We start from the raw sequence: 13,788 nt of genomic DNA, 5'->3' as shown, positions 1-13,788 counted from the left end.
AACAACACCAATATGTCATAAGGGGGGACCTATTACCAAGATGCGAATGCGGAAAGCTGTTTTACATATCTAAAATCACCTAATTTTTGTCACGGATCGTGCGTGGTCTCAACGAGAAAACCCATTTGGCAAAGCCCTAGTCAATAAGGTTTTATTATGTGAAAACGCCTCTTTTTTGGTTGACCGTAGGTACGGACGGGAAAACGATGTTCAAAACGGATGAAATTTTTACAGGGTCCCTGAATATATATATCAATCACATCTATTGGTGTCGATCGACAATATTTCGAAACTAGAATTTATTTGTGACTTTTTTTAGAATGTTTTATAATAATTCTTCTATTATTTCAAACCCTTATATTTTTTTCTAATACAAACCTGCAAGACCCAGCCCGGCCTGCAAAAACCCGCAAGGCCCGCTTTAGGTGAGCGGACTTAAATCTTCGTATTTATGAAAATACCCGGTATAATTCAGCCCGTCATTTATCTAAATGTACTAAGATCGATCCGACCCGAACCGGACCCACTACTCATGGACCGGGATAGGCCGGGGTCAGCCCGTCCCGTCTCGTTGTCGAGCCCTTCGTTCAACTTCATTATAGTGCATTGGCTGCTATGCATAATAATTGATTTAGTGTGTCTACTTTTGCTCGAATTATGTTCATATATATATATATATATGTATATATATCACATGCACTAGCTAGCTAGTATCGAGCAATATCAATAGTTTGTACACCTTCGAAGTAAGCTGAGCCATTCATTAGGATTACTAGTTACCTGACCCGTGCCTTGCACGGGGGATTCACAGTAATTTTATCAGCAATTCCGCATCTTGTAACAAACTACTTTATATTATAGAACCCTTAACGATAGAAAATGTAGTGCAAAAAAATATTTAGTCATAACGAATGTGTACTGTGTCAATATTAGTTTCTTTTGTTAACAATATTCAAATGGTGATTTATATATTTGTTCAGATCAGGTTCTGTTTTGTAGTTTTTTTTTTCCTTAAATTTCAATTAATGTTTGTATAACTTCTTACTCTTAAAAAAAATTGTAGGACTTATGTAGCTACCAACAACGTAAATAGCAAATCATCCCAATATCACACCACATATGTTTCATTGCAAAGCTACAAACAAAACCTTTTTCATGAAATTTCTAAATAAGCTAAACTCTTGATTCCAATAACAAATAAAATTTTGTACATAAATGAGTTATACTTTGTGCTATACCTCATTCATATTTCTTTCGAAGTTTCTTCACAAATCAAATGCGGCATTGCATGATATTATTAGTGGATGCAAATCATTGTCCTTCAACTTACACAGATGTGGGCACTTGGTAGTTTTAATATTTTTGATCTTTCCACTACCACTTTTGAAGGGCACTCACTACGGATACAGATGCTGGTATCTTGTCCCGTACTATCTAGATAGAAAAAAATTGATCAAGGAAGCTGAAAAAGCAGTCATATTCAGCGCACTAAAAGGTTGCCGACATATTAGTACACTCAAATCTATTGATAAACAATCCATGATAAGCTAATTTTGCAATAACGATATATCATTCTAAAAGAGAGATAAGATTGGATTTCAACAAACAAACAGGTTGATATCCAATCGAGTAGAATATAACCATTTGCTGAGCTTAAAAAAATGATACGGAATTCAAGTAGCTATTTTCATGTGTAGATCAACTCATCTGATACTCCTCTAAGTACATACCACAGTTACACGGCTCTTCATATTCCATTTGCCCTAACCCCTGTCTGGAAACCTTCCCTAGAGAATTTGCACCTTAAATAAATCACATATACCTGTCCTAAATTAAACAGCAAAGCTTCACATATACCTATGCTAAACTAAATGACACCTTCTGCATAATTCTGTTAGCAGAGTCAATCATTTACATCATTGTAAAAGCTAAAAGAATAATGGGAAAAACTTGCGTACAAACTAGTATGTACGCGTGCGTCCAAACTCTAATTTATTTGGACACTCTGGGAATATAAATACATGATTTTAACCGTTCAAAAGTTTAGTTTATTACTAAAGATCATTTATGTAAAAGATCAACATAAACAAAAATCGTCTTCATAGTCGATTGCATCAAACAAATTGACGGTTGATCATGAGACTACTAACTTTCACCATAACCGTTAATTTGTTTGATGCAATCGACTATGAAGATGATTTTTGTTTATGTTGATCTTTTACATAAATGATCTTTAGTAATAAACTAAACTTTTGAACGGTTAAAATCATATATTTATATTCCCAAAGTGTGCAAATAAACGAGAGTTTGGACGCACGCGTACATACTAGTTTGTACGCAAGTTTTTTCCAAGAATAATTTCACTTCTACCTTTCTACTCTCATGCTCTATCCTCAGTCCTCTCACCTCATCCTCAATACTTCTCATTCATTATGTTGTTATACTTTTTATAACAACCCGCGAAGTATTCAAGTCGAATTAGCTTAGGGAAATGAAATGGAGTAATGAATTCAATAACGTAGATTAGATGTGGAAAAGAAGTAATGAATAAATACCGATATAGAATTACTAATTTAATGGTAGAAGTGATAACACTTTACGAACATGCAAAAGATAGCACACCAAATAACAAAAAAGCCACAACTACACTACAAATCACTCTCTCCTTGTTGATTGAAACTAATAAACTTCAGGACAGATACTTGTTAACAAATATATTATATATAAAAAAAAAAGAATCTATAATGACCCTTGAAAAGTTTCTATTTGAAAGGATTCCAACTCAGCTCATCTGAGTAGGCACAATTATTATGCATATCTTCTATTTTCCATTGTAACATAGATAAGCTATCTTTATCAGCCACACTACACTCAACTACAAAATTCTTAAAAACTGAACAAAACCCATTACAACATCAGGTGAGGCTAGTAGGAAATGCCAGTCTACCAAAATTAGTTATGTTTTGTAAGGCAATCACAATAAAAATGAGAAAGGAACAACCTATCTAGTTTGATTTCTCTCTGCTTTTATTGTAATTAACTGATACGCAACATTTGGAATTCTCGATATATACGTTAATTTATTTAAAACATGATTGACTAACCTGTAATTAAGTTCCTCTTATTCTCTTGGCCATTGAATTCCAAGTCTTTCAACTATCTCCTTTGACGTTCATGTAGTTATTTTGGGCAGCAATGGCAAATTGGCAATGGGTTGACTTTCTGAAAAATGGAGAACTTCATCATCTAATACATCAACAGTGACTTTCATGAACCTCCTACTCTGTTCTCCTTATTGTTCTTGCATTACGGCCCATATGATTTGCCACATGTAGCATCTTGACACACTCGCTTCCTTGAAGACGCTACACTCGCTTCCTTCTACAAACACCACGGTGAATATTGCTTTAGAGTTGTAGTCTGGCCGCATTATAGCTTCCTGCAAAATGACCAATATAAATTTTCCAAGTTCTCAAAAATGCAAGCTATACTTAAATTTAGAGAAAGAATGCAGCCTATTTCACCTTTAAAAAGAAAGTGAAGTCTGAAACCTGATGAATGATTAATTTCGTATACATGTTATTCAATGAAAAATTGAATATAATTATCACATAGTTGCACTTTTATTATAGATATACTAAATAATGGAAAACACTGATAAATGAAATGAAGAATGCAACGATAAATTACTCATATAGCTCAATCTAAAATAGTTGTACGTAAGAGCCGACTATACCCAAATATAGCGTAAGAACATACTGCTATTCAAATATGCAAAACAAAAGAATTGAAGACGTTACAAAATAACATTATCATCAATATTCAAATTCCTATTCTAATTTGCTAAATTAAATCAAGACGCAATCCAGTCAAAAATGAATCACTTAATTAAAAAAACAAACAAACCTGTGTAAAGAAAAGAAAACTGAGATAATGCAGAATTACAAAATGAGGAACAATAGAACAACTAATACCCACAATTCTGGTATAAAATCTGCAGAAGATAAACGATGATAAGATAAATTGAAAAGAATGAAATTCAGGTTCAACCATTATATCTGTATAACGTACTTGGTGACTACTCCAACAATTTATAGAAATAAACCAAAATGTAGATACCATAAACCAAGTCCCAACTGAAAGAAGTCCAATCACCAAAATGTAGATACTATAAACCCAAACTCCATATATCACCATCCAGAAACCCAAACGTAAATTGCATATCTATTTTATTGAATGAAGCTTTAGAGTGATGAGAGTAACAAATTGTAACAAACAGATCTAAAACATATAAAGGTAAATATTAGCAAGCCAAAGTGGGAAAGCAAAAAACAAACCAAAAGTCCAAAACAACAAATGAATAGCCGAGGTTCATTTGATAAAAGATAACTAATGGTAGTATCGATCGAGCTCTGGGGTGCTTGGTCATTCTTCTCTAGCATCAGGGAATGTTTTCCAGAACTCCAGTGGTGAAGTCTTAATTCCTTCCACTAAAAAATTAAGAAAGGACATTTATAGCATAACTTTTAGGTTCCGTATCAATCCATGATGCGCCAAAATCACTAATTGCATAATAGACCTACCCAAAGAGCAAGAAGAAACTTTGAGAAAAGAAAAGGAACGAACCAACCACCAAATGCAAACTTAGAATCAAGAACTTAGCAGAAGTGAACATTGAACATACCCAAAAGAAGATCGCTTCTTCTGTCGCCCTGTGACCTCAATCTATGTCTCTAGATCCCCAGCAAAAAAGCCAAAATCTGAGAAAGATTTCCAATGGATTGGATGGAGGAGGAACCAACCGAGACTGATGGAGAAGGGATTAGAAGCTTCAGGAATCAAGAGACGTTCGCTATGAGGTGAGAGTTATGACACGTGTACACCATCTCCGACTTTTATACAGACACAAATGGCATGACTGCAATTGCCATAAAACCGAGGATAGAACCGTAATTGTCGTGCAAGTTGGGAACAGTGCTTAGCTACAGGGCACCGACCAACTCAAAAATAGTATATATTAAATTAGTCTTTTTACCTTGTCAAAGATCAATATTTTGTACAAATTAAACGTACGTATATTAAACAAAATTTAGGGTTTGGCAAGTGTTGTTAAGTACGAGTTAAAATATAAACGACCTCTACCAGCTAAATCCTGCCCTTCCGTAGAGACTAACCATTATTATGTTTTCTAGCAAACTATAATAATGATCCATAATTGGAAGCTTCGAATTCTCACTGCTGTGCGAGTTGGTCTCATATTCTTCGTGTTCTTCGTCTCCGGTCGATTCTTCTGATTTATCACTGGCGTCATAGATGATGCAGACACACAATAAGTAGCAGCAAAACGCACAAAGACTTGTGAATGATAATGCTCTGTAGTACTTGTCCAAGCGGCTTATATTTATGCTGTCATCGAACCATCTTCGTCTAAATGCTAAAATGGTCAGTGCGCTAGTATCTTACCTACACCTATGACGAATTCGCTAGTGTGAGATGCAGAATATCTGACTCTTTTTTTATCATCAAGACCCGCCATTCACTCCACAAAGAAGTCAATCAACCCATCAATTACTAGCCCTTCCATGATCCTTAACAAGGAGAACTGTGGAACTAGCCAAAAGATGCTCATAGGAACAACCTCTGAAGTATCTCCGACTCCTTGCTTATTAACTTCCTTCAACCTCCGGATCTCAACATGCCAAGCCGTGACACAACACAGCAGAGTAGAAGCCAGTCCTCGATTCTCACCAGTGTAGAAGCTCGCGATTTCTTTATCTTTGGAATAAGTAATTCCCAAAGATGTATAATTGCATACTTTGAAATTGAGCTGACAATATTGAAATAAACTGCAATGTCATAGTTCTTGATTGGAATACGCAAATTACTCGTTTGTTCATAAAAGAATGTCCTGCTGCAGTGACAACACTGTAGATTAGGAAAATTGATCACAATGAGAATATCTGACGTCTGTGGAAATACTTTGCCCCCCTCATTTTTTTTATTAAACTCCGCCAATCCTCTCTTTCTGATTTCTTGAGCTCCTCTTTGTTGTCTAGGCAATTCTTCCGCCGTCGTAATTGGCCTTTGTTGGTCACTTCTATGTTTGTGTTACGTTCCTCCCTTTCTGCTTCGTCTATCGGATACATGGCCTCATTTGAACTGTTTATGAAATAAAAGGAATAGCCACAACAAAAGAACAAGTAAAAAAATCCCATCACAATTGTTAAAATCATGAAGATTTGTTCCCAAGTTGTTTTTAAAAGGAAAAGCGGTACGATGGCACCCAACAATCAGGGAAGATCCCATAAAGCGTCTTGATGGTCTCGGAGATTGTATTCGTCCATGACTTCTTTCTTGTCTCGTTCTCTTGAATATTGCTCGTCGAGAAATTCATTCAAGGCAGCCTCCCGCCCTGTTTCGCCGAGTAGCAGCAGTAAGACAGCTCCATAGTATACCTTGGCAGCAGTATCTACCGCATATGCTTGCTGGCAGAACGCCATAGTATAGCCAGTCCCTGTAACAAGAGGAAGTCAATAGGTGTGCACAAATAGTCAAATATCATGTCTTAGTAAAAGAGCAATTATTCTTTTTTGAACAATTTTGTTATTTTTTCGATCCAGGGCCGGATTGAATCTGTTCAAAAGTTAAGGGATGGAACTACGGCTTTCAAGCCATTAACTAATAACAATTTATACAGAAGTAGTAATATAAGTTAGGTTAATTATTTAAGAGATACTTACAGCAATATATAGGCAGCGTTTGTGGTGACGATTAGTCTAAGGGAACCCCTGTAGGTACCCGAGAAATTAGCGAAGATGATCACCATTATGCCTGAAACCCTTCCTGCACATTTGTAACTACAGCAGCTATTGCTGATTCCGCCAATTTTATGTTAGATACATTATCAAGATAGACACTATCGCATGGTTTACAAGGCTGTGGCTGAAAATTAAACCTGCATGTAATGTCGTTTGAAAACAGAAGAAGTTCAGAAGTTAATTAGTTTGAACCTTTGAATCTCTTCAGACATATGAAGTAAAGTGTGTGTGTGTGTCTATATCTATGTTGCACCGATACGTCAGTCGGAGCCGTGTCGCTGTATCCGACACGTCCCGACGCGCCGATACGACACGATACGCCTTTAATCAGTTGGTTATTTGCTGGACTTTATATTCTGTTTGGCGGTTGTTGCGTAAATAAATTATGAATTCCTGGTTCATCTTCTTTTATTTGCAGGTAGCCAACAATGTAAGCGAACAAAAGTAAAAACTTCAAAGTTGCTTCAGGCCTGAGAGTTATATGGTAATGTCATTGCTTTTAGTAAAGGGAGGTGTAACTGCTTGGAAGTAAATTGTTAGTGTTGTCTGTAAGCTAAGCTGCAACTTAGTTGTAGGTATTATGAAGTCAAGAAGCTATCTTTGTGAAGAAAAGTTGTGTACATCAATGAGAATTAAGCTGTAATATAATGTTTAGAATGTGCCAGCTTCATATCTGATAGTGTAGCTATTAGCTAATTAGCTAATTAATCTACAATGTATCAAAGTGAATTCTAATGATTTTATAGCTTTCAAAGTATTTTGATATGATTGTTTGGCTTGGAATAATTCTTATTTGAAGTGGCATGTTCTTTCCACATCTCAGGGAGGCTGTACCGGATTAATGAGATAGATATCTGGAGTGCTGGAGTAATTCTGTATATTCTACTTGGTGGAGTTACTGGAGTACCTCCATTTTGGGCCGGTAAACACAGTTGGAGACTGGCATTGGGCAGATTAGGAGCTTTGTGTGAGCAGGTATAACTCTATTTAAGTATGAGGTTTCACTGTTTTCAGTATGAATACTTTGTAGTATGATGTTAAACTGCATTTTTTGACTATTTGATGTTATTTCTTAAACATTGTTATGCAATTGATAGATTTTACAATTTTATAATAGTATTGTTAATTTATTTTATGTATTAAAAATATATATAAATATTTTTTATTCGCCGTGTCGGAACCGTGTCGAAACAAGAGTTTTTCAAATTTGCCGTGTCGCCGTGTCGCGCCGTGTCGTGTCGCCGTGTCCGTGTCCGTGTCCGTGCAACATAGGTCTATATATATAAATCTTGGTATGTGAAAGATTCCCGAATTACAGCATGTTGAGTAAACACTAAACAGATAGAGATAGTTGCGTAATAACCTCGAATGCATATTGTAGGTATGGAATAGTAGAAGAACTTTCCAAACCATTCTTTGATTTCTTTAACTCTGCCCATTACTGAGAGAACTCAAAGAGAAGTATAGTAGTAACGCATGTATTTCTTATTTTCTTTGGATATGGATGTACAGTCATGTTACTCATGTCGTCGCTATATATAGAATGAATGAGTATGAGAGATTGGAATAAAACCATCACAGAAAAGAGTCAAGCTAGAAGAGGGAACACGGATTCCTTTTTTTTTTTGTGGTTTCTAAATAATAAACAAGCCAATACATATTATACATGCAAGACCTACTTAATTAACTTGGTCTTTATTAATAACTTAAGGGAAGGCGAATTCCTATTTTTATTTCTAAATAATATATAAACAAGCCATGCCAATACATGCAAGATCTACTTAATTAACTTGGTCCTTATTTAATAATGTACTGAAAGTCTACAGATTGATTCATACATGAAAAACTCCTTGAAAATGAATGCAAACATTATTGATAATTCTCTATATAAAAATAAAAAGAGTTCCCATTTTTTATATTATTTTATGTTGGTCAATATACATTGTGGTTGTTACTTGTCAGGCTCGATCTAATTGTGAGTTAAGATACTATCTTATTACTTAAAGACAGAATAAATTAAATTAATTAAATCTAAATAAAAAGATAATTTGTTATTTTACCATTAAATCTAATTCATAATTTCTAGCTAAGTTGTCATATCAACGGTATTGTCCATATCACAAAGTAATAGAAAAAAACCCTATACGTTTCCTCTCCCCACAAAGCCCCGTACAACAGCCTCCCTGCCATAGTTCTCATGTCTAGTGGTGGTCCGCACCGGTGAGGCTTGCCTCGTCGCCGCCATGAGGCCATCAGACGGGTGTTGATAATTTGGTGTCCTTTGGGTTTATGGATCTGTGATTCTTGTGGATTTGATCGTTTGATTTGGCTTTGTTTCTATTTTTCTGCTTCTTCGAGTTGTGCAGTGGTGGTTTGGCTTCAGGTGTGGCACTAGAGGATGCTTATCTCTTGCTAGCAACGAAGGCGTTTGCTTCCTCATCAGGGTAGTAATGGTGTTGCTCTTGGGGTGCAATGTTTTTGGTGCTTTTCGAGTCTCTTCCTCTCTTTTTGGTGGGGAGGTATGTGTCTTGTTTCTTTGGAATTGGTGACATCTTCTGGAAGGTCAGGGAGTGGATCAGTGCAGTGGTGCGACAGTGGTTTATGTGCTCGGAGAAGTGGTGGTGGTGACATGACTGGGTCAACTTGTGGGCTTACGGTTTTGCTTTTCTGTGGGCCTTGTAGATTTCATGTTTTATGCTAGCCCTAATTTATTTATTTTCTTTAATAATGCTCATCCCTTTAAATAAGTGTAGTGTAGCGGGTCCGATCATATATTCCATTTTAGTTTCATTATATTCTGTCTAGTAGATAGTGTCACCCTTTGCATGATCCTTGTGATCCTTGACCCTTGTGCTCTTAGCATCTTGATACCAAATAAATTCGTTTCATTCTCCTAAAAAAAGGTATTGTCCATATCCTAATATCATGCTTTGGCATGATACTTAGAGGTGGTATTAGCAGCTCATCGTTAGTCGCGTGTGATTCTATATTGATACACGTTGAAGGAGATTCCGAATTTTTAATTAAGACATCAGGGAAACAATTTATACATCATCATTCATGATGCATTGAGGATGCTAGCTAGTTCATGACTTCATGATATAGTTAATTTGTTAAAATATGTCTCATCTATTCAGTTCAAATATATATAATAATAGATTAAGGAGGGTAAACCTCGTTTTAGATCGATGGATGTTAATTGCAAATATTACTCATGCACGGAATGCAAGTGGCAAGTTGGACAAATGCTTTGCCTCTAGATGTATGTTGAATGATATGTTGTTAATTTGGGAGGAAACAGCTCTTTGCAATTGTCTTATATAAGTTTTTTTTTTAAGAAAACGAATTATTAATAAATAAGAGACTATAAGAGTCAGCAAGTTAAATTTACAGTATATGAGTTTGAAGAATAAATTAGATAATCTCAAGCATATAACACCAAAACATCATTTGTCATGAATTAATTTAGAAACCTCATAATATTTATTTCGATGGCATGGACGTCATATTATAACGTCATCCGTCATCATCACAAGAACGGTTGATAATTTTTAATTAAGCAATCAGACGCTTGAAGGATAAGAGTTGAATTGGAAAATAAGAGAGAGTAAACAGCAAAATTATTAAGGCACCGATCGAAAAATCAAGATGCACAAATATTCTTGTCAAACCATCAACACACTACCAAACAAAGGAAGGTGAAAGCTTTGGCTTAAACGAACTAACGAAGTATTATGCTTAGCGTTTTATCGTATGCATTCTGGTGAAAGAATCGGGAAACATCTTCTTGTTGAATCAAATGAATCTACTGAAGTATCAGTCAGGCAACTTCGAAATTCCAATCCTTTTGTCAATCTTTGTATGTTTGTATCCTCATTTCTCTTCAATTTACCAGTTTCAAATAAGGAAAACATGTTATGTTGGTCAGGAGTCGGGACTGGCTGCCATTTTGCTTTGTGCTATCACTGATGTGTACGTTAGATGCACTGGCCGGTTGATATTCGTCGGAAAAATATCAGAACATTATGGAATATACAGGTGAGTAGGTAGCCCTAAAGTCCTAAACCTGATTATATTTCAGTGAGCATTCTTTTGTTAATTATTCTTCCTGTTAGGATGCATAAGTCACATTAGGTGAAGCTGGATGATTAGCTGTATTGACTCATAGACTATCAGTAACGTGAAGCAACGAAAACAAAGGGAAGGCACAGACAGCATCTAGATCTATCTTACAGGTGCGATTGGAGATGCCATAATTGTACCTCTGGATCTCTCTTGGTACAAATTCTTTATCTTTTCCGTCATTATCTCGGTAATTTCTTCTTCTGCTCTTGTGACTTCTATAAGTAGGACTTTAGTTCCAAGAGTTGCATGACAGATTTAAATTGCCGCAATTTTGATATATTTCTATTATAAACCAACTATTTTCTGGCGCAAAGTACTTGTTGCTTGATTGCTCTTTACTACTATATACATAATTCTTACTGGTATTCACTCATTACTCCAGATCAAAATAAACATAGATGTTGAATTAAGGTATCATACATTTCCTGATCGTCCAGCTTATGCTAAAAAAGACTGCAGTTCCTTCGTGGCTGCCTGGAAGCCAAGTCAGTTGGCTGGTTTCAATCAACATTATTTCTGTGTTCCTGATGGAATTGTCAAGTGCAAGACTCCATGTAGCTAATAAAAATAGCTCAAGAACTTCCGTGCTTGCGCTTTGCAACATTGAATTGAATATCCACAAGATTTGTTATTCCCGCCGTTATCTTTTGGCCTGCTTTTACTGGACCAACACCTTCGGGAGTACCTGCGGATCAGCTCCAGGAGTGTCATTAGTTCGAAGATCAAAATATTGGTCAACTCTGACCACTGACCAGATGCTAAAAATGATGAAGAACACAACGTTGGATGTAACCAATTCGACTCACCTGTTAGTATCACATCTCCTTCGAGGAGTGTCATAATGGAACTTATGTGGCTAATGAGAAATGGGATTTTAAATATCATATCCTTGGTTGAGCCTTTCTGCCTCACTTCTCCATCTACCTGTCGAGTGAGCAATTCAATTAGAACACAACAATTAGGAGTGACCAATAAATCCCTAGGTTACTGAAAAGAATAGGAAGCAACAAGAACCTTCAACCAAAGTTCCAAATCGTCAGGGTTTGGCACCGATGCTAGGGACAGCTGCATGAAGTTTGAAAAGTTAAACTATTGGATTTGCTGACAGATATACATGAATGAACGCTCTGCTCATAGAGACTGAATTAGTTATCTAATGGCCTGCCAAACTTTGAAAGGAAGACAACCAATGATAATGATATTACAACACCTCTATGGGAAAGATTGTTAATAACAAATTTCTATTAACAAAGAGAAATCAACAAACTGCAACACAATACTTACCACAGAACTGATTGGTGTGAAGGTGTCCTGCCCTTTTGCTATGGTCCATGGAAGACCTGCAGACTGCCAGAGGATATAACTTGTATCAACAACATGAAAAGTCATGTACTTGCACAACTTGTACACCCAAACATGCTAATCTTCTAAATCCAATTGGGCAGGATATATACTGCAAAGCATATTAAAACCATAGACATCCCAGACAAGATGGCATGTCCAGAATACTGATCCACTACAATAATATTTCATAGGAACCCTCTAAAAGTAGTTAACTTGTTGGTCATTTGCACAGATTATATAATGATTAAGGTATCCAACATTTAGTTGTCGCTTCCAAGCATCATGTTTGGTGCATCCACTTATCAGATTAAGTAGATCATAGCTCAATAACTATCTACAGACTAGAGTACAACCTCCTAATACAAACATACTATTGAATTATTACGTCATAAAACCGATGATTACCTTAGCAGTAGCTTGAATTTCTCTGGCAGTCATATCAAGAGCAAGTGCATAACCTTAAAACAATGTGATTGTCACTAATCAGATTCCAACTCAAACAAGATAATCTCGTTAACATCAAACTACCACAACAATAACCAACTAATCTCTTTTAAAGATTAAAACTATAATTACCACCAACGTAGTCCATGGCCTTGGTCTGAGGAACGTCGCGAGCTCTCTTGTTTATAATGACGGCCAGCTCGACCTCATAGTCCAACGACTCAAGAGGGTGAGGGATTTCGATTGTGCCTCCATTCTCCAAGTAAGACGACGTCGGTTTGAGGAATATCAGGGGCTCCTTCACAGATCATAACAATCAAGATTGGAAACTGAAAGGGAAAATGAGATGGGGAAAAGAGTGGGAAAGAGAAGAAAAGGAGGGGGACCTTGGGGACGGCGTTGCCGAGCTCTTTGGCGTGGGCGGCGTAGTTTCTGCCCACAGCGACGATCTTGGTGCCTACTTGAAGAAGCCTACTTGCCATGTTTTCACTCCGACGACGACAATGTCAACTGAAACTCTCCACTGCCGTATTCTTCTTCACTTGTGAGAAACCAAAAGAGTCGGGCTGTACTAGGCTACTAGCCAGTGTTCTTTCCTTTTCAATTATTCAATGATTTTCTAATATTTACTCTTACACTTAATAAGTTAATATGTTAAAAAAATAAATAAATTCAAGAAATATTTATCTTTACTCGGTTGGTTTAGTCTAGTAATATAAATTCTTTTTTGATAAATGAGAGATTATGAGCTTAACTCACGATGAGAGAAAATAAGAAGTTTCAATTTTAAAACTAGATGGTTGTAGTAATATTAGTCGAGCAGAAACCCCATGTCTAACGTTTTTTTTTAAGAAGCCCATGCTAGTGTTTTAAGTCTTAAATCCCACCTATTTTTACCAGCAGTTTGAAGATGCCTTTCAGGTTCGTGCCCGTGTTGCAAAGGATCAGTCGCAATATACAGATACCGTTATCGAGCTTGAGTTCAAATACGTTGTTTGTTTAATTTTTTTTTCGATAAAGCGATTACGCTGTTTGTTATGATGGATAGGATGATTGG

The 13,788-nt window shown here is 36.2% G+C and overlaps 1 protein-coding gene and 1 pseudogene across 1 annotated transcript; both read right to left on the bottom strand.

Annotated features, from left to right (window-relative positions):
- Positions 1-5,138: 5,138 nt before the first annotated feature.
- LOC126792271 (protein NRT1/ PTR FAMILY 5.7-like) lies at positions 5,139-8,257 on the bottom strand (annotated as a pseudogene).
- Positions 8,258-11,388: 3,131 nt separating this feature from the next.
- On the bottom strand, positions 11,389-13,300 carry LOC126792005 (probable acylpyruvase FAHD1, mitochondrial). The gene is made up of 7 exons (XM_050518516.1): positions 13,118-13,300; positions 12,864-13,029; positions 12,693-12,745; positions 12,228-12,290; positions 11,958-12,008; positions 11,750-11,867; positions 11,389-11,628 (listed from the first exon to the last, which is right to left on the bottom strand). Exons 1-7 carry the CDS (start codon positions 13,211-13,213, stop codon positions 11,516-11,518), a joined length of 660 nt encoding a protein of 219 aa, XP_050374473.1. The 5' UTR covers positions 13,214-13,300; the 3' UTR covers positions 11,389-11,515.
- Positions 13,301-13,788: the final 488 nt, after the last annotated feature.

This window comes from Argentina anserina, chromosome 4, assembly GCF_933775445.1.
Source record: "Argentina anserina chromosome 4, drPotAnse1.1, whole genome shotgun sequence".
Taxonomy (NCBI): domain Eukaryota; kingdom Viridiplantae; phylum Streptophyta; class Magnoliopsida; order Rosales; family Rosaceae; genus Argentina; species Argentina anserina.
The sequence above is the reverse complement of the archived record's forward strand: the minus strand, read 5'-3'. Positions and strand labels throughout refer to the sequence as shown.